At 51.0% G+C, this 24,046-nt stretch overlaps 9 protein-coding genes across 9 annotated transcripts; 5 read left to right on the forward strand and 4 right to left on the reverse strand.

The window, feature by feature from the left end:
* Positions 1-3,209: 3,209 nt before the first annotated feature.
* On the forward strand, positions 3,210-5,624 carry BJY04DRAFT_212689 (FAD-binding oxidoreductase; the record flags this gene model as incomplete). Its single annotated transcript, XM_073714657.1, has 4 exons — positions 3,210-3,609; positions 3,707-4,202; positions 4,262-4,736; positions 5,265-5,624. The coding sequence occupies 4 exons, from the start codon at positions 3,210-3,212 to the stop codon at positions 5,622-5,624; spliced, it is 1,731 nt and encodes a 576-aa protein (XP_073577475.1).
* Positions 5,625-5,668: 44 nt separating this feature from the next.
* BJY04DRAFT_212690 (uncharacterized protein) lies at positions 5,669-6,247 on the reverse strand (the record flags this gene model as incomplete). Its single annotated transcript, XM_073714658.1, has 2 exons — positions 5,669-5,748; positions 5,809-6,247. 2 exons carry the CDS (start codon positions 6,245-6,247, stop codon positions 5,669-5,671), a joined length of 519 nt encoding a protein of 172 aa, XP_073577476.1.
* Positions 6,248-7,443: 1,196 nt separating this feature from the next.
* BJY04DRAFT_225555 (FAD-binding oxidoreductase) lies at positions 7,444-9,117 on the forward strand (the record flags this gene model as incomplete). The annotated part of the gene is made up of 3 exons (XM_073718228.1): positions 7,444-7,933; positions 8,006-8,510; positions 8,560-9,117. The coding sequence occupies 3 exons, from the start codon at positions 7,444-7,446 to the stop codon at positions 9,047-9,049; spliced, it is 1,485 nt and encodes a 494-aa protein (XP_073577477.1). The 3' UTR covers positions 9,050-9,117.
* A 69-nt stretch (positions 9,118-9,186) lies between these two features.
* BJY04DRAFT_212692 (transferase family-domain-containing protein) lies at positions 9,187-10,653 on the reverse strand (the record flags this gene model as incomplete). Its single annotated transcript, XM_073714659.1, has 1 exon — positions 9,187-10,653. One exon carries the CDS (start codon positions 10,651-10,653, stop codon positions 9,187-9,189), a length of 1,467 nt encoding a protein of 488 aa, XP_073577478.1.
* A 461-nt stretch (positions 10,654-11,114) lies between these two features.
* Positions 11,115-13,491, reverse strand: BJY04DRAFT_225557 (uncharacterized protein; the record flags this gene model as incomplete). The annotated part of the gene is made up of 7 exons (XM_073718229.1): positions 11,115-11,532; positions 11,582-11,817; positions 11,868-12,302; positions 12,354-12,649; positions 12,726-13,114; positions 13,167-13,294; positions 13,423-13,491. 7 exons carry the CDS (start codon positions 13,489-13,491, stop codon positions 11,115-11,117), a joined length of 1,971 nt encoding a protein of 656 aa, XP_073577479.1.
* A 208-nt stretch (positions 13,492-13,699) lies between these two features.
* Positions 13,700-14,460, forward strand: BJY04DRAFT_176375 (actin-binding ADF family protein). The gene is made up of 5 exons (XM_073709473.1): positions 13,700-13,734; positions 13,788-13,798; positions 13,857-14,108; positions 14,164-14,212; positions 14,272-14,460. The coding sequence occupies exons 1-5, from the start codon at positions 13,729-13,731 to the stop codon at positions 14,404-14,406; spliced, it is 453 nt and encodes a 150-aa protein (XP_073577480.1). The 5' UTR covers positions 13,700-13,728; the 3' UTR covers positions 14,407-14,460.
* Positions 14,461-15,252: 792 nt separating this feature from the next.
* Positions 15,253-17,938, forward strand: BJY04DRAFT_225558 (sodium:solute symporter family protein; the record flags this gene model as incomplete). Its single annotated transcript, XM_073718230.1, has 12 exons — positions 15,253-15,364; positions 15,414-15,477; positions 15,532-15,589; positions 15,639-15,825; positions 15,877-15,976; positions 16,027-16,110; positions 16,158-16,344; positions 16,398-16,448; positions 16,514-16,684; positions 16,746-17,064; positions 17,137-17,633; positions 17,708-17,938. 12 exons carry the CDS (start codon positions 15,253-15,255, stop codon positions 17,936-17,938), a joined length of 2,061 nt encoding a protein of 686 aa, XP_073577481.1.
* A 360-nt stretch (positions 17,939-18,298) lies between these two features.
* Positions 18,299-19,230, forward strand: BJY04DRAFT_212696 (uncharacterized protein; the record flags this gene model as incomplete). The annotated part of the gene is made up of 2 exons (XM_073714660.1): positions 18,299-18,557; positions 18,644-19,230. The coding sequence occupies 2 exons, from the start codon at positions 18,299-18,301 to the stop codon at positions 19,228-19,230; spliced, it is 846 nt and encodes a 281-aa protein (XP_073577482.1).
* A 235-nt stretch (positions 19,231-19,465) lies between these two features.
* BJY04DRAFT_212697 (Zn(II)2Cys6 transcription factor domain-containing protein) lies at positions 19,466-20,825 on the reverse strand (the record flags this gene model as incomplete). Its single annotated transcript, XM_073714661.1, has 3 exons — positions 19,466-20,653; positions 20,704-20,767; positions 20,812-20,825. 3 exons carry the CDS (start codon positions 20,823-20,825, stop codon positions 19,466-19,468), a joined length of 1,266 nt encoding a protein of 421 aa, XP_073577483.1.
* Positions 20,826-24,046: the final 3,221 nt, after the last annotated feature.

A 24,046-nucleotide genomic window follows, 5' to 3' on the forward strand; every position in this document is an offset into this window, starting at 1 on the left:
GCAAGTACCTGCGGCCTCAGCTGCATCGACCAGGAAACGACTGTCATATTTCGGGAAAAGATTGTAAAAAGGACCGAGTCACTAAGTGATGGGCCTTGGCTGTTTAAAACTGAACTTGCGTATCCTTGCCTATCGGCCAATTGAAATCATGCCATTGAATCCCGACCCTGGCTGCAGATCAGCGGCGTCTTGCGTGTGAGATTGATGCATCTAGTCCGATGAGAAGACGCACTCCATCATGCAGCGGAGTTGAAAGCCCCATCTACTCCCCACCCCTTGGTAGTTGGTACAAGGTGCGCGCAGTCGGTAGTTTAACTACACCTCGACTTGCCATCATCCTCGACGGCTAGGGACTATCCTACAGGCCGATGTCCTACAGGTTGATAACTTATGACAAGACTCGAGGTCGGATAGCTGCCGAAAGGGAATTTTGTACTACAAGATGGGATTACAAGCCAATGATAACGCTTTGCCGATACAACTGGCTAGTCTTCAATCCTGGCATATCGCAATTCAGAATTCTGTTCTCTTGAGTCCGTAGGAAACATCATAGGAGGGTACAGCATCTTCTAACATCTGCATCGAGATATCAACCAACATCGAGTGAGTAGTCACAAAGCGTATAAGAGCCGCTTGCTCTCGTGTAGGCATTGAGCTACATCAGACATCCTTCTTGTTCTCACATTGAGGACTTTGGGGCCATTAACATGGATATTGAAACCCTCTATAAACTGTGTTTATGTATCGCAAGCGGAGCCCTACTCCTCGTCCTGTCGAAGCTTCACTACTTTTTTGATGTGAGTAAAATATGGCTTACATCGGGAAAATAGCTAAGCGTATGCAAACAGATCGTCTGCGACGCTCTCTTGCCTACTATGGAATCAGGTTCGCAATCAGTCGTGGCCGCTTTGGACATGCTTCAAGGCTTCGTAAGATTTTTTCGAGTGCCTCATGCTTGATCGATGCAAATGCTGATCTGCGTTTGCAGCGCAATGCACGATATTACAACCCATGGGCCACTAGACCCATCGTGATCGAACCAAGCAGGAAGAATCTGATGGAGCTTAGTGAAATTCTCTCCTTTCCCAAAGAGCTGCCTACGATGATGTTTCGCCCCTCTCTGTCAAGATTCACCCTACGCTAACGCTCCTAGATGTTCCAATTTGGACACACTTTGAATGGCTTCGATCCTCAGGAGGCGAATTCACGAAAATATCGCCTACTTGCTCGCGTACTTCTGGTTAAGGGGCCAACTCGATTAGAAGAAGTACACGAGACCTTACGCAAAAGGTGTCGACCTCTAATTGATCACGAGCTGGCTATTGCGAGTGCCGTTAACGGTTGGTGTATTGGTATCTCCGGCAGCGTGATATCAGTTGAACTCGTGCCAATAGATGGTGTCTCCCTCGAACTTGCGCCTAGCTGTAGAAGGCTGATATCTGGTCTCATGAGTGCTATTCTCCTCGGCGAGGAACTTGGTAGATCTACCTCCCCCACCCCCGCGGCACGTCACAAACCTGATGGTTCTCAATAGCGTCAAAGCCGGTCTTTGCGGACGCTCTTCTTCATCATCCCCAGCAAATGGTAACATGTATGGGTCTTTTCAAACTTGTTCCAACCGCTCTCGCACCGTGAGTAACTTCCTTTGATCTATTTACTGCCCCGTACTCGTATTTATCGATGAGCAGCATCATATATAGCATTGCCACCAGAGGGGGGAAAGCCATGAATAGCATACAGAAACAGGTGATGGATACGATAGACAACGATGCTACAGAAAAGGATGTAAGTCCGGATCCTTGCTCAATGTTACAGGGTAACAGACAAGCCACAGACTATTTTAAATGAGATGGTGGAGTCATCCAAAACAAATATAGAATATTGGAGCCCCGCCATGCTAGCCCAGTCCGTGATGGGTCTCTGTCTGGGCGCCTTCTTCCAGCCCTGCGTTCACCTTCACACCATACTTCTTGACCTATGTCTGCGGCCCAACTGGCAAAGCGTACTTCTCAAAGAAATACACCAGCTTGATCGCCTTGGACATAACGAGCTCGAACAGCTTCCACAGTTAGACACCTTCATGCGTGAAGTCGCACGTTTTAATTGTCTGGACAAATGTTAGGGCATGGTGTCAGCGACTAAGCTACTCCTCGGATGCTAACTGGGCTTTGTAGATGCAATACGAAGGAAAGCACTGAGTGACTACACATTCTCTGAGGACTGCTACGTGCCTGCGGGGTTGACTGTTTGCGTGTCCTTCTACAACATATGTTATAACTCGGACATCTACGCGAACCCCGAGTGCTTCGATGGGGGTCGCTTTGCAGCCGGGCAGTCGAATCACGGCGGGTACACTGATGTTTCAGAGAATCACCTCCTTTGGGGTTATGGGTCACTTGCCTGGTAGGCCTCTTCTGAAATCGTCTTCTCACACCGTCATTCACAGATCTGGCGTTCCTGTTTTGCTGATTTGCGCAAACAGCCCCGGACGCCATCAGGCCAGCGCAGTACTAAAGATGTTGGTTGCCTACTTGGTTCTAAACTTCGAGATGCGCTTGGAGAACGAGAACGGCAGGCGGCAGTGGTGTTGGGAGGAGTTCACTCTACCGTATGAATCTACCCGCATCATATTGACGCGTAGGAAGGAGGTAGTGGCGCTTTTCCATTAGTTGACTGGTTGGCCAGCTTTTCCCGACCTTCCTGCTGGGCAACATTCTCTGTTCTACCCCTCTCCGTGTTACTTTAAAGGGTTATGCAGTCATGCCTACCTAGCAACAGCATAATTGGATCCTGTTGCATCTTGGTGTATGTATTACGTATCACAAGCAAGCATATTGTACTAATCGGGTAGCTAAATATATATAGGTAGCGAACTACCTGGACCACATGTCATTCATACTCTGGGTTCTTCATTGTTGTACTGACGTGGACGCATTACTGTTACTCGCATGACTCATAGGTCTGCAAGCTACCAGTATACAATTGCCCTTGCAAGCTCAGGGCCATGTCTATTCCCAACAGCAGAAACAGTCCTGGTGGCGAGTAACCAACGATAGTCGGGACTGGATATCCGTACGCCTGAGCACATTGTGTTTTCCATTGTCATCATTAGACAGCCGTGGCACGGTGGCACCAGACCTCAACATAGATGGTATTACTAATGAAACCTCACTCACGAAACCCAGTGTAGAAGTACACCTTCTCAAAAGATGTCTCAGGAATCGTCCCAGGTAACTGGGCTTACCGCTCTTCTGCCGGGGACTGTCCGTCTCCCTGGCAGCAATGAATACGACTCCTTGACAGGCTCCTATTTCGCCCAACAGGGACGCCTTCGACCGGCCTGTTATATTCTTCCAACATCTGCCGAGGATGTTGCCCTAGCTGTGAAGTACCTAGCGCAGACCCCGGGTGCGGTCTTCGCAATCAGAGCCTCTGGCACTTCTCCAGTCGCAGGTGCTGCTAACATCGACAATGGCATTACTATTGACTTGCGCCGCCTAAACAATGTTCACCTAAAGGGCAAAATCGCATGCATTGGATCTGGAGCCTCGTGGAGCGAGGTATATAACGTCCTTGTTCCGCAAGGCCTTATTTGCACTCGGCGGAAGGGTAGGCAGAGTGGGTGTGGGTGGTTGTATTACTGGTGGTATGCTCTTTCCCCTCTGTGACCAATCCGCCTCGCCCGGTCCTGACTAACATCGACAAGGGGGTATTTCAACGTTCTCCCAAGAGCACGGCTACGCCTGCGACAGTGTGGTGAACATGCAAGTCGTTCTCGCATCTGGTGACATTGTTGACGCCAACGAGAAAGAGAATCCTGATCTCTTCGCTGCTCTCAAAGGCGGCCAGCACAGCTTCGGCATAGTCACCCGTTTCGATCTGAAGACTTTCGATCAAGGCCAGTACTGGGGCGGTGCAATCCAACATCCTTCCTCAGCCAACGCGATCCAATTAGCAGCTCTGGAGACGTTTCTCAGGACTGCTGACCCCCATGCTCAAATCGAGCAGAGCTTCCTATTTGATACCAACGCTCCAGACCATGGCTACAGCTCTAACAACATGTTCTACACAAAGCCCGTTGTTGACGCCCCAGCCATCCGCGTCTTCACAGAGATCCAGCCGCAGATCCACAACTCTATGAGACTCGGAACGCTCACCGAGTTCAGCGACGAACTATCCAAGTATCAACCGATGGACAAGCAGTGCGTGTTCCACCCTTTTAACTCTCATATCTTTCTGTACCCACACTAACAACGCGCAGCGTCAACTACGCAACAACCACATTCCGTCTCCGCTCCGATATCCTCTCCAAGGTCCACGCCAGCTGGCTGAAGTTCGCGTCCGAGTTGCAATTCCCAGATGTCCTAGCCGTTCTTACCCTCCAGGCCCTCCCACCATTGTCTCCAACGTCTACCAATAGCCTTGGGTTCACTCCGGGTAGTCATCCCGAGAATGACCATGTGCTCTGCCTGTTCTCGAATTACTGGTCTGCATCGGAACATTCCGAGCGGGTTGAGGCCGCCACATGGGATGCAATTGGGGCTATCGACAGCTTGGCAGCCAAGGAGGGATTAGGTGCTCGGTATCGCTACATTAACTACGCAGGGAAATGGCAGGATCCAATGAAGAGTTACGGCGACGATGTAGTTGAGGAGCTTTGGCGAGTGTCAAAGAAATATGACCCAGAGGGGGTCTTTCAGGTCAAGGTGCCCGGGGGGGTTCAAGTTGCCGAAGCTGTGAGTAGGAGCAGGGTGATACTTGGCTCTTCATGATAGTGACAGAGTAGATGAGTTTACTCGATTACTGCACTCATTGCATTTGCGGTGTCACGGTATCCCGGGTTGAGCTGGTAGGCGCTATTAACTCCAGTACTGCCAATCCATACACAGCATGTTTGAGCGGTCCGCATATCGAATAGACTACCTGAATGCAAATCAAAGATCTTTGACGTTCCAAATATTTCCTCACCAACCACGGCTGTACGTTGGTTTGATAGTCTAATTCTGGAGTGTTGATGACCGTGCAGATTTCATGGAAACATATGCTCGAACAATCTACACGAGTACTGTTTCACCTAGTAGGCGTATCTTCCTACGACGAGACATAGGGCGGAAGTAGACAACGCAATTAATAATAACAAGGAGTGGCACGGTGCATGACTTGAACACTACGACACTCCGAGGGCAGCTCCAGACCTCACACCAACATGCTCCTGTCTCCAACAAAATATCCCAAAGCCATTAGCCTTACTGCAGCCTATTCAGCGCAGCCAGATTATCAAGGCCCTTGTTACGGCAAACGGCGCTATCCTGGAGAGGCGAAATGTCAACCAGCCGACGGCAGGATCCGAATCATCAATGGAACGCAAGCAAAGCTCCGCTACCAAGCGCAGACTCACCAGCCAGGATGTCGGCAGAAAGGAGATCGCAAACTTAGTAGCCCCAGCAGTGTTGCCGCACCAGAGTCTATTGCGGGACCCGCCGACGATCTCAGTAGCAACAGTCTCGCAAAACGGCAGCAGGTCGGTTCTCGCGGTTCCGTCGTGTCCTTGCGCACAGGCGGTGATCGTCTGCTCAATCGGCTTGTATAAAGAGTCCTCCGGGAGCGCAAAGTCCCCGAAGTAGGTTTGCCCTTGTGTCTTCACGGCCCCGGTGACCACTGATAGCACTCAGACGTGGAAGGGAGCGAGTTCGAGTCGTAGGGTTTCGGCAATTATCTCCAGAGAGCGCTTGGAGGCGGAGTATGTGTCTGGGGTAGAGCGAGCTCACGGTTAGCCGCTTGCCGGTTATATCTTGAAAGAAGATTTACCCATGTAGGGGACATTAAGGTGTCCTGAACTTGATGTGACGAAGGTTATTGTGCCACGGGCTCGGATCAGGAGAGGGGCAAAGGACTGGGTCAAAGCAAGAGGGACCCAGATATTGATGTCGAATATTCCGCGAGCAAACTCGATATTATCGTCGAGGATGGGCATGAAGTGATTGCGGCCGGCATTGTTGATGAGGTAGTCTAGCGTGCTACCGGTATGTTCTCTAACGGCTGCCACAGCGGCAGTGATATGCTCGCTATTGCAGACATCCAGCTCAAGGATAGTAACGTGAGGAAGGTCTCGAAGCTTGGTTATCTTTGCGAGGTTGCGGGCAGTTGCAAAGACATGATAGTTTCGTCTCTGAAACGTCAGGGCGAGGCCGGAGCCGATGCCGTCGTCACTGCATCCAGTGATGAGGACAGTCTTTCTTGATGACATTTGGAGCTCCTCCCAGCAAACGTTGTTTGCACACGATGGTCAGAGGGGCGTATGCGCACCAAGCGGACTTTCGGCGGTATTTGAAACTCAACTAGGTCGGGTCACAGTTAGTGCTACAGGCCAAGAATATTCACAAATGCAGTATCAAGGGGACACCCGGTGATCTTGATAGCTCATTCGTAGGAGAATTGAAAGGAAGATAAAGATCTACATCGCAAGTAGCCGTAGGAGTGGAAACGCCCTGGCAAACAAAGAGCCCATGGATGTTTGTTTGCACAAGGTTATCTCAGACACAGGAGCTTGAAACTTCACCGAGACTAGACTACACTCGGCCTATAGCGTGATTACTCCGTTTGTAGCCCTCAGGAACCGGAATGCGCAATAAGTTGCCTTCATCATAGGCAATCCTGGCTGGCGCCTGGCCCGGATGACAATTCTAGCTTGCTCGCCGTATTCCCCGAATACACCACAATTAGTTTATGTACCTGAACGCACGGTAGATCTCGTGTCGGTCCCCGGGCAGCCTTACGCACTGTTACACCACCCCTCTCGAGCAGCCCAGTCCGAGACTGTTCTGGCCGTTGGGGGCAGGGCTCGGTAACAGACACAACCACCAGTCCATGCTTTCAATGACTGAGCTTACATCCTGGCAAAGTTCGATACGTCTACGCCCCGGCGGGCCGTTATCACCTCGCCCTCGATACTTGCGAACTCGGCCCGCAGCGGATCGCCACCACTGCATATAGTACATCCCTGACCAGATTCACGATAGTCTACAGTTTTCACACACGGTCGGACACGCGTCTAATATGGCTTCTATGAGTTTTCCAACAGCGGACCTGTCCTGCTTGACACCAGTGGTAACTCACGTCGCAGCCGGGCAGGATGTTCGGCTGCGCTTACGACAAAGAAAACCGGCTCTTCACCGGTCCGGGGGGCTGTTAGAGCAATAGGAGTTTTCTATCGGACAATTCAACGTTCGTGTCACATAAGCTGTAGATGGTTTCCCTAAACCAGATAACTAGCACTTGACTGAGTCGGCTCCGATGCCTCCGTCCCTTCACCTGCACATCTGTTTGTAGTCCAAACGGCCCCCATATAAGCTGACACCATGTCCAGGACAGGCCCTGCGGTGATAAAGATATCTGCAGGTCACCAGCACTGTTAAAAGGACAAGTAGTGCCACCTCAGCCGCTATGTCGCGCATAACGCTCTTTTTGATAGTCGCGTCCGTCTTCGTCTCATATTGTTTATCCTCCCCCTCCCCTTGCCATGAGCTCGCCAGTCTTTTACCAGGGAAGGTGTTTTTCCCAGGTTCCAATTCTTACACTCTATCTGTGACCTTCTACTACTTCCGGCAACAGCGAGAGCTCGATCCGATTTGTATCGTAGCCCCTTCCTCCGTCGAGGACGTTAGTATCGCGGTAAAGAGACTCGCCGAACTCCCTGACTTGACCTTTGCCATTCGATCCGGCGGGCATTCCCCTTCTCTCGGCGCTGCAAACGCGCCCAATGGTATTACTATTGACCTGCGGTCTCTGGACACCATTCAAGTCGACGGATCTATAGTCTCAGTTGGGGGCGGAGTTTTATGGCAAGACGTGTATGATGCTCTTGTCCCCCATGGACTCGTGGCAGTTGGCGCCAGGGAGGGCACTGTAGGCACTGGTGGCTTTTTGACCGGTGGTAAGTACCAGTTCTACTCGTCTCTGTCATTCCATATATCTAGGTCTTAGGAATCTAACCTGGATCTCTCAGGTGGCATCTCCGCATTTTCACCCAATCGCGGCTTTGCTTGTGACAATATCAAGAACGTGGAAGTGGTTCTTGCCTCCGGTGAGATTGTCAACACCAACAGCACACACAATGCAGATCTCTTCGCGAAGCTCAAGGGCGGGCAAAACAACTTCGGCATCGTCACACGGTTCGATCTGTCGACATTTCCCCAAAGCGACTACTGGGGCGGCATGATCCAGTATCCGTCATCCATAGACGAAGCACAACTTAAGGCATTTTCAGCCTTCAAGAACTCGCCTTTCGACCCTCAAGCGGTGGTTATACAGAGTTTCATCTTCAATTCATCCCCGGACCCAGCGAGTCGGTACGCCAGCGTCAATAATCTATTCTACACCGAACCCATAGCCAATCCATCAGCGCTGGGCATGTTTACTGAGGTTCAACCACAACTGTACAGCTCACTGCGGATCTCGAATTTGTCGGATTTTACACACGAGCTGTCGGCCTCCCAGTCGACGGATCAGTAGTACGATGCCCCTTTCTCCATGCCTTCCAGCACTACTAAGTACATCTAGCTCCGTATATGCCACAACAACATTCCGGTCCTCCGAGGCGTTTTTACACCAGGTTCACGCCCTCTGGCGCTCCTTCACCAACAAAGAAGACCTATCAAAAATACCCGACCTCCGCTCAGTCCTTACAATCCAATCAATACCGCCAGTCATCCCGTCCTCGCCGAACACCCTTGGCTTCCCGGCCGACTCCCACCCGGAAACCGACCTGATCCTCCTTCTCGCGTCTAGCTACTGGTCTGATTCTGCGTACTCGAAAGTGGTCGAAAGTCACACACGGACCCTGATAGAGGAGATTGAGGCGCTTGCTAAGCATGAAGACGTGGACCACCCATTCAGGTACATGAACTACGCCGCTGCATGGCAGGATGTTATAGCTGGGTACGGGGAGCAGTCTGTCAAGGAGCTGTGGGAGGTGTCAAAGGAGTATGACCCGTTGGGAGTGTTTCAAGAGAAGGTGCCGGGTGGGTTCAAGTTGCCAAAGCAGAGATAGAGATATGCAATGTGCTACAGATACAGTATATATCCATCCTCTTCGGTCGCCCTGGTGTATCCTCTAGAAATCTACCTTTGGAATCTCTCTGTCCCCCTACGCCCTCACACTCACCAGTCCCACTCCCACAAACTCCACTATTTATCGCAGGATGTAAGCGTCTGCCACATACTATCCCCCTCCAACGCCTGCATATCATCCACCCGTAGCATAACCATAACCTCAATCATCTCCTGATCCCCACCTCTCCGCCTCGGCAAGACGATGACCACCCCATCCGCCTCCATCAACGGCAACCTCACAAACCTCGGCTTCCCAAGTCCCTCCCCGAAATCCATCTCGTAGAACTCGAGATCAGCCCAGCTGGTAATGACCAGATCCTTGGACCCGAAGAGATCCCACCCTGGGAATAGATTTCTGGGCTCTTCCTTGTTATCGTTAAGGTGGTAGACTTCGGCGATATGGTGAGCGTTGATCTTGGACGGGGACTGCGATGCAGAAATTCGGTTGCAGATCTGCGCGAGTGAATGGATAGAGTCCTCATCGGAAGATGCTAATTCCGCAGCAGAGTGCTCAGTCAGGGCGTAGAGAACCATGTTGCCCAGGTATGGGTTCTCGGGTGTTGAGAGGGTTTCATCTATGCGACGACGGCCGTTGACTGCTGTGACTAGTCGGCTTGACTCATCTTTCAAGGATAGATTGCGACGTGTTCGGGCGCGGGTGATTGATGTCCAGAGGAGGGCGCTGAGGATGGTGTTTGTGGTTATTGGGCTGGAGATGTGCTTTCGTAGAAGGTCTTTGAGGATGTCGATCCAGTGGAGCGGAATGCTGAATTGCTTTGATATGCTTGCGTAGAACTGCGTCGGTAGATTCGGTGGTGTCTTGGAGTATTCTGGATGCTGTTCGAGGAGGTTGTCGGACGATAGGGACGAGGTCTCTGCAAGTGCGGGCGAGAGCGCGTTTGACAGACGCTCCGATCGGCACTGTGATAAAGGGACAAGGTCGGAATTGGTGAGGGTTTGTGCCCATAGCCGTATGATCTCCGAGCATCCGGTTGCATCTGTAGCGTTGTGGTGCAGGCAGACGCATAGCCCGATAGCTGCATCGGCGAAGCTGAAGACGCTCGCGGCGAAGACGGCGTCTCCGGAGTCGGCGAGGGGCGTTGTGAGCACGTCTGGCACGGGCCATATATCTAATGGGATTGCCCCTGTGGGCATACCCTTAGATGACAAGTCCTTGTAGGATGCTTCAATCATACCCTTGTCCAACGGGGTTAGGCCATCGCCTGCAGCTGACCGGATCTCGCGAGAGGGGTTTGCGCCGCTTGTAGTAGTGGAAACGACTCGGCCGGAGAGCCATGGAATCTGCGTCGAGAGTTTGCCGAGGCCGCGCTGAAGGCTTTCCTTCACCTCTGCTGTTGTAGCTTCTGTTTCAAAGACGAGAAGGACGCGGATATAGGTTCGGGGCATTGATAGGTCGAGGGACGTCAGGCGCTCAACGACGGCGTGGTCTTCCATCTTGTACGAGTCGATGAGAGCTTTCTCACGTTTCTTGATGACTGTAGACAAGTTTTTATTGGAAAATGTATCCGGGCGAGGTAACATTTGAGGAGGATGAGGAGGGCGGGTCTCCGGGCCCGAATGGCCGTCCGCCCGGTATAGGTGGGTGGGTACGCATATACCACTATTCTTGCACTTACATCAGGTAATTTCTAATTGTGCCTGTCGAAACCTATCTTTGAATAATCTTCCTATAGTTCTACGCAGCGAGGCCGTGATAATTAACATCAAGATCAAACTAATGTATCACGTAGGAGTAACCCCTTTTCTGCTCGGGGGGTCAGGATAGCACTGCTGGCCACTAGTGTTGGTATGAAATCGTAGGCCAATAGAAAAGCTTTTTTGTAATTGTGCTTGAATCCTGGAATATTATACTTCATTCTCTACAAGCTCTGGTTCTATACACAGCGGCCTGTCAACAACAAGCCCGATTCTATTCACATTACCACAGTGCAGATGAGCCATTGATATATTATAGTAAGCGGAGCAGTTGAGCTCTGGTATTATCACAGAGCATCCATATCAAACTTGTCCCACAGAAAAGGGTCACCACCGACCCAGTCATTCAAAACGTCTGTTGCATACAATGAACTCGCCCGATTTGCATCGTCAATATCGAATAGGTCCTGGAAGGTGTCTTGATTGAAAAACGAAGAAGCTCCTGACACGTCCTCCAGCACTAAAGAGTCTTCCACGTTGTCATATATCCCAATAGGCGAGAGTTGAGACTCAATTATCTTCTCGGCGAGCTGAGCAAAGGTAGCGCATATCTGATACAGACGTTCCGAGCCGTGAGATGTCTTGCGGAAGTTCTCGAACGTGGCAACTACTTGCGCAAGCAGCTTGACGCTGTCCATATCTTTCGCGGCGATAGCATGGAGGAAGACCACCACGAAGGGTGTGAATGAAGAAAATAGGAGGATCCTATGGATATCAGCGGATGTAATTCCAGAGTTCATTCTAGAATACGAACCAATTGAAGTATTCACTCTCAGATAGAAGGTTGGATTGCTGATACTGTGGGAAGCATTTCAGGTGCGCGTGTAAGCTATTACGGGCCGCATTGAAGCATTGAGAGCTGATCTGAATTCCTGTTGCCGTGGTGGACGATGCGTGGAAAAGTAGGGTCAGTGTAGAATAAAAGGATATATCCCAGTTACCTCTGGACAATTCAAAGACTTGGGGGCTGTTGACTCCTTGGGGGTTAATCTAGAAGGTCAGTCACACCGGCTCCATAGAAAAAAAGGAGCGAGTCTCACTTGTTTGAGATCAAACTGCCATTGCTCCATGCCAGCGGAGAGCTGATTGATTAGACTATTCCGCTGATCAACAGCCTTCATTGATGTTTCCGGCGAATACAAGCCAGTGAAAATGCGGCCCTGAATTTCTGCCAGCCTGATTCCCATGATAAAAGACTCGTCCCATGGTCGGAGAGCTGGATCCGTTGAGATTGTAGGATGGCGCGTGTCAACTTTGAGACCCTGCATATTCGAGATACGGCCTAGTAGTAGAGATATATTCTTATCAAACACGTAGACTGTCCAGAATAGCCGGCGAATGCTTTCAGCTTTGCCTGACGAGATGTTCCGATATGTTGCCTCACTGTGATACCCGAGCGATTGGCATTGGGTGGCGGCAGCAGAAGCTAGGGTCCAGTATAATGAGGGCTTTGCTTCGCCTTGAGCCTTCGTCATCTGGCGCTGAAGGTTAGTACGTTTATTTGAGGACAGGTGGTGGAGACCTACGCCCATCGTTAATGCAAGTATGTTCTCATAGCTTGGAACTGCAAGGACTTCATAGGTCTCGATTGCCGTGGTGAATATCTTCTCGCACTGATCGAGCTGTGCTTTAAGATCAAATTGCCGACTGAGCTCGTCATTGACCGCTATGAGCTCTTTCAAAACAAAGGATAGAACCCCGTGCATGCTCGCAATCTGGCCAACAGAGGTCCGGCTCGTTTTGGAGTAGACGTTCTGGCAAAGACTCTCGAATAGCTGTAGATCACTTAAAGCATATGATGAGAGGAATATAGGGCGACGAGCTAGAATCAGGTTCTGGTTGTCAGTACCGGAACACTACAGATCCGTAACTTTACAAGGGAAAGTGTCAGGGCTCACTTTTCATTCTGCGCAGGAGACTGGTCACAACTGCAGCTGGGAGGGGAGTAACCAGGGCTCCTAAAAGCGATGTTGAGTTTTTGAAGAAGAAGTTGTTTCTTGACGAGCTGTTCGAGTCATTGAGATTCCTTTGCAGATGATCAAGCGACTGCTGTATAGCCAGGCCATCGCCTGTACCAGTAGACAGGGCTGCGCTCTGGACATTCCGACTGGCTTGATGCGACTGACTCGTAAAGGAGGAGTCACCCTCAAAGAGTTGACTCTCATTGACATGTCGAGACTCAACAGGGACAGCGTTCTCAACCCGGTTAACCTGTTGGCGCTCCAAATCATTAAACTTGGACTCGAGATCGCGAAAGCGTTGGTCGAGACTTTCTACAAGAGCCTCACTAAATTTTATAAGCTTAATACTGCCTGATATAAAGTACTTTAGGCACCTACAGGTTTTCTATCTTATCTTTCTGCAGCTGGCTTCTTGTACGATCATTCGGATGCCGACAGCTGATCTTGGAGGCCTGGCAATTGGAGCATGGCACACTTCGATCGCAGCGAATCTTTCGGATTCTCATCTTAGTCGACTATCATGGGTTATCCCATGTGGCACCTACCTTGCGTATCTTACACCCCTCGCACTACACTCGTGTCGTGTTAGCGGTCTCGCTCCATACAAGTGATACCAGACGAAACAGGAACTTACGGCTCTCGGCACCAACGAAAGCCGCTGTCGCCTCTCTTGGATGGTTTCTCCGGTGCCGGATGATGACATTATTTTCTTGAGCATGAGTTGTAGTCTAGTTGTTGGAAGATTTTTCGTGGAGGTTGACCGGTGCCACGGGGCCGATCCGCCGAGGCTCCTTTCCGAGAACTCCTATTGGCTGAAACTTCCGGGCTCTCGGCTTCAAGGGCCCATCCAGCCGAAGGTCCGGGTCAGTATATTGTTTTCCCACATGGTAGTGCTTCAGTAAATAGCATTCATTCGCTTCCATCCATAGCTAGTAGTACAATGTCGGTCAGTATCTTGAGTCTCAAACCATGCAATCATCCACTGATTTGATCCTCTAGCTTCCATCAGGGTATGGTCCTTAGCCTTGCAGCTTTGCCTTCGCTCTCTACTAATCACATCGTCAATAGTGTCAGCATACCTACAGAATGCATTGACGCATATAAGCAGCTGTTATACGGGAAGAAGGCGGCAAAACCTAAGTTTATCATCTACAGGATATCCGACGATGAACGCTCCATGGTCGTGGAAGAGACCTCTTCCGAGAGCGACTACGAAGCTTTCCTGAAAAAGCTCACTTCTACCCTTGATGGTCACCAAAGTTCAGCGCCTCGATATGCTTTGTATGACGTGGAGTACGATCTGGGAGAGGATGGCAAAAGGTATCAAGATTGTCCGCACATATTCAACCTTCCGGTCAGTACTAACCCTTTGAAGAAAACAAACAGTGTTCATCAGCTGGATGCCAGACACAACACCAACCAGGGTCAGTACTCTTGGCCTCGAAGTCTTCCTTTCTACCGATCTTGGCTGAAGCCTTAATAGTTACGTATGTTGTATGCCTCCACCAAGGAGCAGCTGCGACGAGCCCTCGATGTCAAAGTCTCGATCCACGCCGACGACGTGAGCGATATTGAATGGAAGGTCGTCTTGAAGGAAGCGAGCGGTGGACGACTCTGAGTCTCCTTTTATCTATTATCGAATTTATCCTCGGGCTGTACTCCAAGTTTCCCCAATATCGACCTGCATATAAATATATATTTCTCATCCAACCCCAGCAACCTACTGTATAGCAAAGACCCTCAAGTTACGGAAACATCCACCATCAGCCCGGTCAGTGCTCGAAAATTAGCCTTGAATGATCGACGAGCACACCATCTGCGTAACCCCATGTTCGCTATTCCATCTCGAGATCTATAGCATCAAAGTGGGTCGCGATGGTGCCATCTTCAAGGAATCAAGCGCGGGTTGACCATTTAATTGGTCAGCCTCACATTAAGCTTACTGGTGAACTATCGAGAATGCTTCGAGTTCTCTCGGGCGAGAGAAAGAGACAGAATATTTATCTCATCGTCTCTAAATAGTGTGTTCGCCATTCGCCCGAGAACGCACGTCCAGTCCCTGAGTTGCTTGTTCTTGGGTAGGTATGCTCCCCGTGCTAACAAGTCAACTAGCCCTTCGATGCAGCCCCAGATGGATGATTACGGCACTTATTCATGATGCCAAGCGATAAAGGGCCTCAACAGGGCAGTTTGCCTCCCCCGAAGTAGATGTCATGGTATCAACAATGATCGACAAACTCAGACCCAAAATTGGGATACCTACCCTGTCTACGTACTTGATCCCCAGAGCACCTCATCGGGAGCATCAATGAAGCCATTCTCGGTGGAAAATGCTCATTGCTTTCTCCTCCCAAGATGCCCTGGGGCTAAAGCATTTAAGCATTCCTAGGGGCCTCGGCGGCTATATATTTCGAGATTGAAATATCATACTTTCTAGTTTTGCTGTCTAAGACTATAGTCAATGATGTTCAACAAACAGCCTAGGCAAGATGTTTCGACAGGCACGGTTCAACCACCGCTATCGCAGGCTGTCGGGTATATTGTTGTCGTGCTGATTGGAGTCATAATCGCTTTAGGTAAAGATACCACCAAGAGGTGCTTGCAATATGTACTAACGGGACGTAGTGATGATGCTAGTCACTAAAGTCCTGAAGAAGACCACTGGAGAGGACAACAAAAAGACTGAGATGTACGTCCCATCCACTTTTACTGCTATATGACCGTGCATATTAATTCTTTCCAGGTTCATGACAGCAAACCGAACAGTCCGAACAGGTCTCACTGCATCAGCAGTCATCTCCGTCTGTTCAATCCTCCTCATGGTTACAACCTCAACTAATTGTACCTCAGTCATGGCTGTGGTCAACTGCTCTCCTCGGCTCGTCTTTCACAGGATACAACTACGGCGTCTCAGGGCCATTCTGGTTTGCGGCGGGCTGCAGCCCGATGATCGTTTTCTTTGCCCTCCTTGGAATCTCTTGTAAGAGAAAGATCCCAGAGGCGCATACGTCTCTTGAGGTGGTTCGGATCCGATATGGTACGTACCTAACTTCCCGACCAGAGCTAGCTAGGAGACTAACATTTCTAGGTCGCGTTGCACATATTGTATTCCTGATCCTATGTCTGATCAACAATATTTTCGCCAGTGCGAACATGCTTCTTGGTGCCTCTGCTGTGATTTCCGCAATGTATATTCCATACTCCAGGTCTCACGGTCAAGGTTACTAATGCTCGACAGGTCTGGAATGCACATTATCGCTTCCATCTTCTTGTTGCCGGTCGGAGTCACCGTGTATACGTTTGTCGGAGGCATCAAAGCAACGTATGTGGATAATGCAACTTCCAGACTCAACCGCTAAACCGCTACAGTTTCCTGACCGACTACTTCCACACCACGATCATCTTGATCATTGCATGCTACTTCTCAGTTAAGGCATTCCAGTCCGATCAGATAGGCTCTATCGGAAACCTATACGACCTCGTCAAGGAAGCAGCTATTCGCAATCCGGTGTCTGGAAACCAAGCTGGATCATTCTTGACAATGACTTCGAAAGATGTACGCACCTGTCCTAGCGCTCTCACATAGGGATCTTTGTTAAGAGAATATAGGGAATTCTGTTTGGCATTCTACACATCTGCTCCAACTTCGGACTCGTCATCGTACGTCCCTCCCCCCCTAACTCAGTCTGAACCCACCAATAACCCGATGCTGACACCCCCCGCAGATGGACACGAGCTACTTCATCAAAGCTTTCTCTGCCTCCCCCAGAGCCGTCGTCCCAGGCTACACAATTGGCGGAATCATGTACTTTGCCATTCCCTGGGGTCTCGGAACAGTAATGAGCTCGGTCGCATTGGGACTCGAGAACCAGTCGAACTTCCCAACATACCCCCGCGTACGCCATGCCCATTCCTCTCTCCTCACTCCATATCACCAAACCACTAACAGAGATACAGAGAATGACCCCCTCCGAAGTAACCAGCGGCCTCGTCCTCCCCTACGCCGCCATAACCATAGCCGGGAAAGGCGGTGCAGCCGCAATCCTACTAATGATCTTCATGGCGGTCACATCGACGCTCTCTGCGCAGGTCATCGCCGTAAGCTCGATCCTCAGTTTCGACGTCTACCGCGAGTACTTCAACAAACATGCGACCGATCGCGAGATCATCCGGGCCAGCCATCTCGGCGTGATTTTCTTTGCCGCCTTTGCGGCAGGGTTCAGTACGATGTTGCACTACGTTGGGGTTGATTTGGGGTGGACGCTTTATATGCTTGGTATGGCCTCTCCTCTCTCTCTACACCTTTTATCTGTTCCCCGGTTTGTCTAATGGTTAGATTTGTGGATAGGAGTCGTCACATGCCCCGGTATCTTTCCGATGATATTCACCGTTCTCTGGCGGAGACAGAGTCGAGCGGCTGCGATTCTCTCGCCGATCCTTGGTCTTGCGACGGGGCTGGCGGTTTGGTTATCGACAGCACAGCACTTTGGTGGAGAAGTCTCGGTCGCGACGACGGGGCAGGTCCTGCCTTGTGTCTATGGCACGGTGGCATCATGTTTCTCGCCGATTGTGTATTCCGTGGGCATCACATTACTCCGTCCACAGAGGTATGATTGGGATGACTTCAAGAAGGAGAAGTTGGCTCTTGGGAAGGTGGAGGGTCTAGAAATTGTTCATGAGCAGCACGAGACACAGGCGAGCGAGAATATCGAAGCCGGAAGAGTCCGGTCAGCACCAGATACACAGGAACTCAAACGCTGGGGCCGCATTGCCGCGTTTTGGTCTGCGGCGACGTTCCTGGGGCATTGGGTGCTTTGGCCGTTGCCGATGTATGGCTCGCACTACGTATTTGGGAAGAAGGCAAGCTATTCCTCCTCGGATCTATGTATAGCAAAGGGCAGTGGCTGATGATACTGCAGTTCTACGTCGCATGGGTGGTTGTCGGTATCACCTGGCTGTGGGCGACATTGTTTGTCGCGACGCTGTACCCCATCCTCGACGGTGGCTATCAGCAGATCCTGCAGGTTTATCGCGGTCTACGGGCTGGATCTTCAGGCACAGTAGGCGATCACGATACAACATCGGCGTCGGGCGGCTCGGTGAGTGGAAGCTTAGAAAAAGATGCAAGGGGCACCACGGATTCTGTATAGAATGCCTTCTCCAGACAGAGTACCTTTGTAATTTCAACCACGATGAGAAAGGAGATGACATGCGCCGCTATACCGTAACCAAAGCTAGTTCTCCTGCTTAGCAGGCCCGCAGCTCCTCCAAGCACACACTAAAACCCTCTCCACGAATCAGACACGCTCTCATAAAGAACCATGCATATCCTCTTAAACCATTCCTGTTCAAAACAGGGTTCTGCAAGGCCTCGCCCTGGTCGATCTCCCCCGCCACCGACGCTGCCCAGTGTCGTGCCCAGCAGCTCCAGCTCCGACCAATCTTCCTGAATGTTCCCCTGGAATGACCTCAATCGACACTTCACTCGTATCATCTCCGTAACCCACAAGATGTTGCGGTTTGCCATCGCAGCCATCTTCTTCACAGCCCTTCCTCTCTCAGCGCAGGGCCAAACATGCTACAACCCCGACCGCACAATCTCCTCCTCCTCCACCCCCTGCAGCGCCGACAGCAACACCTTCTGCTGCGGCGATGACTCGATCTGCTTATCGACGGGGTACTGCCTATCCGTAACGAGCCAGCCATACCAGCTGTACCGTGGCGCGTGCACGAATTCGAGCTGGGGTGATTTCTGCGCTTACTATTGCGGTCCGTTCCCCTCTTTAACTCTCTTTTCCCTGTTACATATATAGCATGGAAATAAAAGAATAAGAATGAATATTGACCCTCAGCAGTAAACTACCGCACCGCCACCCGCGCCCCGATCACAACCGTCGGAACCAACGCCGACGGCCGCGCAATCTACTGCTGCGGCGAAGCAAGCGGGAACCAGACGACCTCTGAATGCTCAAACGGCGACCCGCCGTTTATTCTCGAGGACGGCGAGCTGGTTTTTGGGCGGGCGGCGTTGGCGGATGCCTCTTCTAACTCTACCTCTTCCTCTAATGGGAATGGGAATGGATCTGGGGACGAGGACTCGCCTGCTGACTCTGACTCCGACTCTGATGCAGAAGGAACATGCTCCTCCTCAACATGCCATAGCACGGCGATAGGCGCCGGAGTCGGCGTTCCGCTTGGTGTGCTGGCGCTATCTGCGATCGCGTGGGCGCTGTTAGAACGGCGGAGGAGGATCGGTGCGGCGGCTGGGGTGGGAGCAGGTACTTCGGAAACGCCTAGAAATGAGCACTTTGCTTCGGATAAGAAGTTTGGGGCGGCGCAGTTGAGTGAGGCGCCGAGTCCTGATCGGCCGGGGACGTACCTCCATGGCGCTGCGATTTCGGAGATGGCGGCGTCTGAGGTTGGGGGGACGCAGCGATCATGAGGGACTGTTCTGGGTATTATACTCTGGTAGAAGAGTGAGAATGGGTGCTGATTGCGACAGGGTAGGGCAGGAGTAGAGGGATGGACTACGTGAAAGGGGTAAATGTTCGAATCACATTATAATGCTATGTACGACCAGTCTGATACTATCAATTACTCAATGACTAAGATTGCGCTAGAAAACAAGACGTAGTAACGACAAGACAGAATAGGACAGAAGCAGAAAACACCGACAACTATCCAACCATTCGAACCCCGTGGGCGCTTTGATCCGCCTCGAGATCATCCATCAATCGATCAAGCCTCCCCTTCATCTCTTCACAGAGACGCTCGTGTCTTCCAGGAGATGAGGACACAGATACCGACATGGACGCATACCCCATCGCCTCCATGAGCCTTCCTAGACAGACCCTCGCCCGCTTGACCTCCTCCACAAATGCCTTGGAGTAGAATGCCATCTGTTCAACAATGTCCACATCATACCCCCCCAGACGGATCCAACGATCCACAGAGCCAGTGTAATTTGCCCCCATCCCTTCGTACAGCTCCATCCGCTGTCTGAAGTCCGTGTACGCGAGACTGAACAGGTAGACGACCTTATCTAACGCGACCGAGAAGAGTAGATGATCTTCGTTGTATGTTTGCACAAAGACCTGGCTGTCTGCGATGTGGAGCAGCGTAGTGAGGAATCGCTGGCACGCCGTGAGGATGGCGTCGAGGGCCGAAGACTGCATCGCTTCATTGCTGGGCGATTTGAAGTGGGCTGAAAACTGGATGGTGTGGTCGATGTTGTGAAGAAGATCAAGATACATCGTATACTGGATGGAGGGATACGGCTCAGGAGGAGAGGCATACGCCCTGGAAACTTGCTTTGTGTTTGAACCAGGATCAGGGTAAGTGGGTATTGATACAGGAGCTGTGTGAGAGGGCTGCGGTGGCATGGCGTCTTCGGCGTCGAGTTCCCATTCCGGGCTCAGTAGGCCAGGGCCACCGAGTTGGTCCAGCTCGGTGGTCCAGCAGATGTTGCTGAGATTCGAGAGGTCTTCGGGGTTGGCTTGGCTATGGTATGATGAGGGATAATGGTGGTAATTTGCCTCGCTGGAAACCGGGGCTGTGGTTGTCGGGTACTCTGGTGTGAAGGGGTAGGAAGTCGGGCAAACGGCGACATTGTTGCGCCCGTCGTAGCTTCTCGTAGTCTCATATGGATAGGGTGCTGTCGGCATTGGAGGCGACATGGCTGGGGTGGTGATTGAAGAGGACGAAGTGGACACGGGCGCTGATGAGGCCACAGTGGTACCAGCCGCGACGCGGTTCGCTTTGCTTCGTTTGCCAGGTACTTTTCCTATTCGCGATATTGAGAATGCGCATTTGAGGCGGAGGTTTGAGCAGCGTTGGCAGCCTGTCTTTTCTCCAGTACAACGGACCTAGCCATGATCAGAGTCGGATGTCTTTACCGCAGTATGAGAAAGCTCACCTTGGCCGCATGGCACTCATTACATGCCGATCGCAACTTTGGCGGTCGCTTTGAGTTGGTGTATCTGTGTTGTCAGTACTGGCTGCTGAGTAAGATGGGTATACGTACGATGAAGAGTCCATATCGGAGATGATGTTGAATGATGGAAAAGGTTGATGCAGAGGGCAGGCAGCCTCCCTACCCCACGTATATAGATTGTGATCTTCTGGCTGCTGGCCAATGCATCAGTTGAAGGCTAATCAGGCTGGCCACAAGGTCCAGATACAATGAAGCCAGGTATATTCTGTCAGCACAGAGACCATCAGTCGACGACGCACACGCCCACCGCTGGCAGGGTTGAGATTAGCCAGATGCATTGCGAAAAGGACTACACCAGTCTGAGTGCTCGTAGAGTGCAGGCAACTGGACCCTCGGCTTGCAGGTGCATGAGTTGATGGTTGGATGTCCTGGTTTGCGATTGCGTGTGTCGTCTTCAAGCTGCTCTCGATTGGCAGTGAGGGGATACAGATGAGCATGTGTAAATCCACTTTTCTTGGTCAGCTCGTCTTACATATCCTTCCTCAAACGAGAAAGAGCGAGGCTGCTCCTTTTGATGAGAAAGATGACCGTCGTGGTCTTTCCTTGACGTCGACCTTTCACAATCTCCAACAAAGCATCCCACCACGGTGCAAGTCTCACGACGATACATTGGTCCAAGGTCCATATCACGGGGCTCCAGGTCCTTGTACGAGAGGGATTACTTTGTCTGGAAGCGTCATCCGTGATGAAGAGCCAACGATAGGACATGGACAATACCCACTCCAAGCCACCCTTTCCCTCCTCCACAAATAACAGACCATGGTATTGAGGTGAGAAACACAATCGCCCTACCAGAGGCTCGATTTCAAACATTACCCACAGACCTCTTCCCCTCACTGTGATTGCGAGATGTCAATGCTGAGCGACGATTTGATAGGCCCTGCTAGCTATTATTGGCGACCTTTCGCTGAAACTGATAGAAAAGCGCCCGCACAGACATCGCTCTAGCGTAAGGACTCTCTCTATCTTCCATCGTGCTCTGCGGTGCAACCTAGATGACAGGCGCCTACTTTGCTGATCTCGGCTTTGAGGGTTGCAGGTGTGATCACGGGCACTGGTCGGCACCGGCATCGTCCGCTGAGTAGATCGGACCTCAATCTTTTAGATTCTGTTGACGTGGAATCTCGAGAATGCAGCTTGATCTACGGCCGCTCAAGGATCATCCCTCCTTGTAAAACGGCAATTCCACATTCCCCGACTCTGATCAGTGGCAAAGCCTCAACGACTTTCAGTCGTGCAACAGTCTCCCGTCAGGAATAGCCCCTGACACATGGCAGATACAGACACCTCGACGTCTGAATGCGATTATAAGGTTTTCTGTGGCCATACTGGACCAATACCATTGGGACTGCCTTCCACCGTTGAGGAGTTATCGTTGAGACAACGTTGGAAAGTGACCGAAACCAAGGCATCCCGAGGACGATTAAAATAGGGGAGCAAGTGGCCACCCATTTGCATGACTTATTGGAACACATCTATTTATTCTACGGTCCAGCCTCAGGATAGCCCGGTTTCGGAATCTACGCCCTCGCTGCTGTGGCCCGGTTGGCGACTCACCCGCCCTTTGCCCCTCACCTGCATGAATTATTGACAGCGAACCAAATCTGGCTATTCCGGTGAGTGATACTTGGCATCTTCGCGCCGGACTGTCGTTCATGCCCTTTTTGTCGCAATGGTTCGGTTCCTCTTGGAGGTCTGATTGTGATCGCAAAGCACCTCTGCCAGCCTCTTCGACGTGGCCGAGCTGACATGATACGACTGGTGCTGGAGAGACACCCCGTGTGCCACAGACGGTTTTTCCGCGCTTCAATTGCATCTGTGTCTTGCAATGTCTGACTAGACTTGATAGAAAGTCGAGAAACAGCGAGGATCATTAAAGTGCACGAGCCTCGCATCAACAGGGGCAACCGGTTACTTATGGCTTCGAGAATGTCCTACTCCTGCCATCCCCAGTTGTTCCTATAGGCTGTATTGTTCTTTCGAACGCCGAGCGATGGAGATCTCTAAACAATCCAACTGTTACAAGGTTCGACTTGATACTCTGAGCGCCCATAGGCAGCAACCTCCTTCCCCGCTTTCTTCCATGATGCAGTGCAATATCTATCGATGGCCATCTGAGGAGCTTGGCAAAGGTAATGGGTGACTCAGATCCAACTCTACGAACGAAGTACGAAGAGGTCTGAGCGAGCGACACCAGCACACCAGGACACCAGGACACCAAGATAAACCTGCAAAAAGGCTTTGAACGCAGCAGATGGTTGAGCACCTGTTGCAGGACTCGACAGCTGTGGACGAGCTGCAAGCTATGTAAACATTGAATGCTGGCTAGGGTTACGCATTCACGTGACGTAGGACCAGGGGTCGACAGCCAGCATCGGGCTGGTTACTTTATTCTCTAGATCTGTCCCACCATCGCTGCCTTGATCTTCTATCTCAAAGCCATCGATCTGCGTGAAATCCCCATGCTCATTAACCTCAGCACGCCACTGGTGGTGGCCATAAACTCAGAGATGACCATTATGCCATAGCTACTCCCTTAAGCTTTCCGAACTTCCGATGCTGTCATCGTGTCGTTTTTACTTCAAATCCTTGCTCCTATGCGCTCAGTGGCCTGTTAAGCCTCCGCTATGGAGGCATATGTTAGAGCTTTATGCTTTCAAATGCACCGATAACGTTCGAGCCACTACTTTATACCAATCATAGGCCCTACCTCTCCAACCTGTACTTTATTCTCGCCACAGGATCAAGGCAAGTTCTTTTGGCATTTGGCCTTTTATGAATATCCACCCACCCTTGTCTCTACGCCGACCCGATCGTGCGTCATTATTATCACACTCAATCCTGTGAGATATCGAGATAGACCCAGATGGAGCCCCGTGTATCTCCTCACTTATGTCTCTGGATTACGTGCATCACTTTCTATGGTTCAACTAGCAGGTAAGACTGCGGCTTGTCACGCATTAGACGAAGACCTCGAAGGTTGTACTACAAGCGTCTATGATCAGGCTCTGCTAAGTGAGCATATGGTAGTGGTATTCATTCTTGACTGTGCTCATAGCCGCAGCTGGCCATAGCTCATACTTGGTATAGCTAATATGTAATGAGCGAATGAATACAGAGTTCAGCCCCATGCCAACAGACTAACCTCATACCTTCCACTCCAGATTCCGGATCGTCGTTTCAAATAAATAAGCGCAGTTACTTGTTAAAGTCGAGGAGCCATCGTTCCATCGTCCCTTTCCGGCCCTCAAGAAGCGATCATTGA

The sequence above is a fragment of the Aspergillus karnatakaensis genome (assembly GCF_047715665.1).
Source record: "Aspergillus karnatakaensis strain CBS 102800 unplaced genomic scaffold BJY04scaffold_1, whole genome shotgun sequence".
NCBI lineage: Eukaryota > Fungi > Ascomycota > Eurotiomycetes > Eurotiales > Aspergillaceae > Aspergillus > Aspergillus karnatakaensis.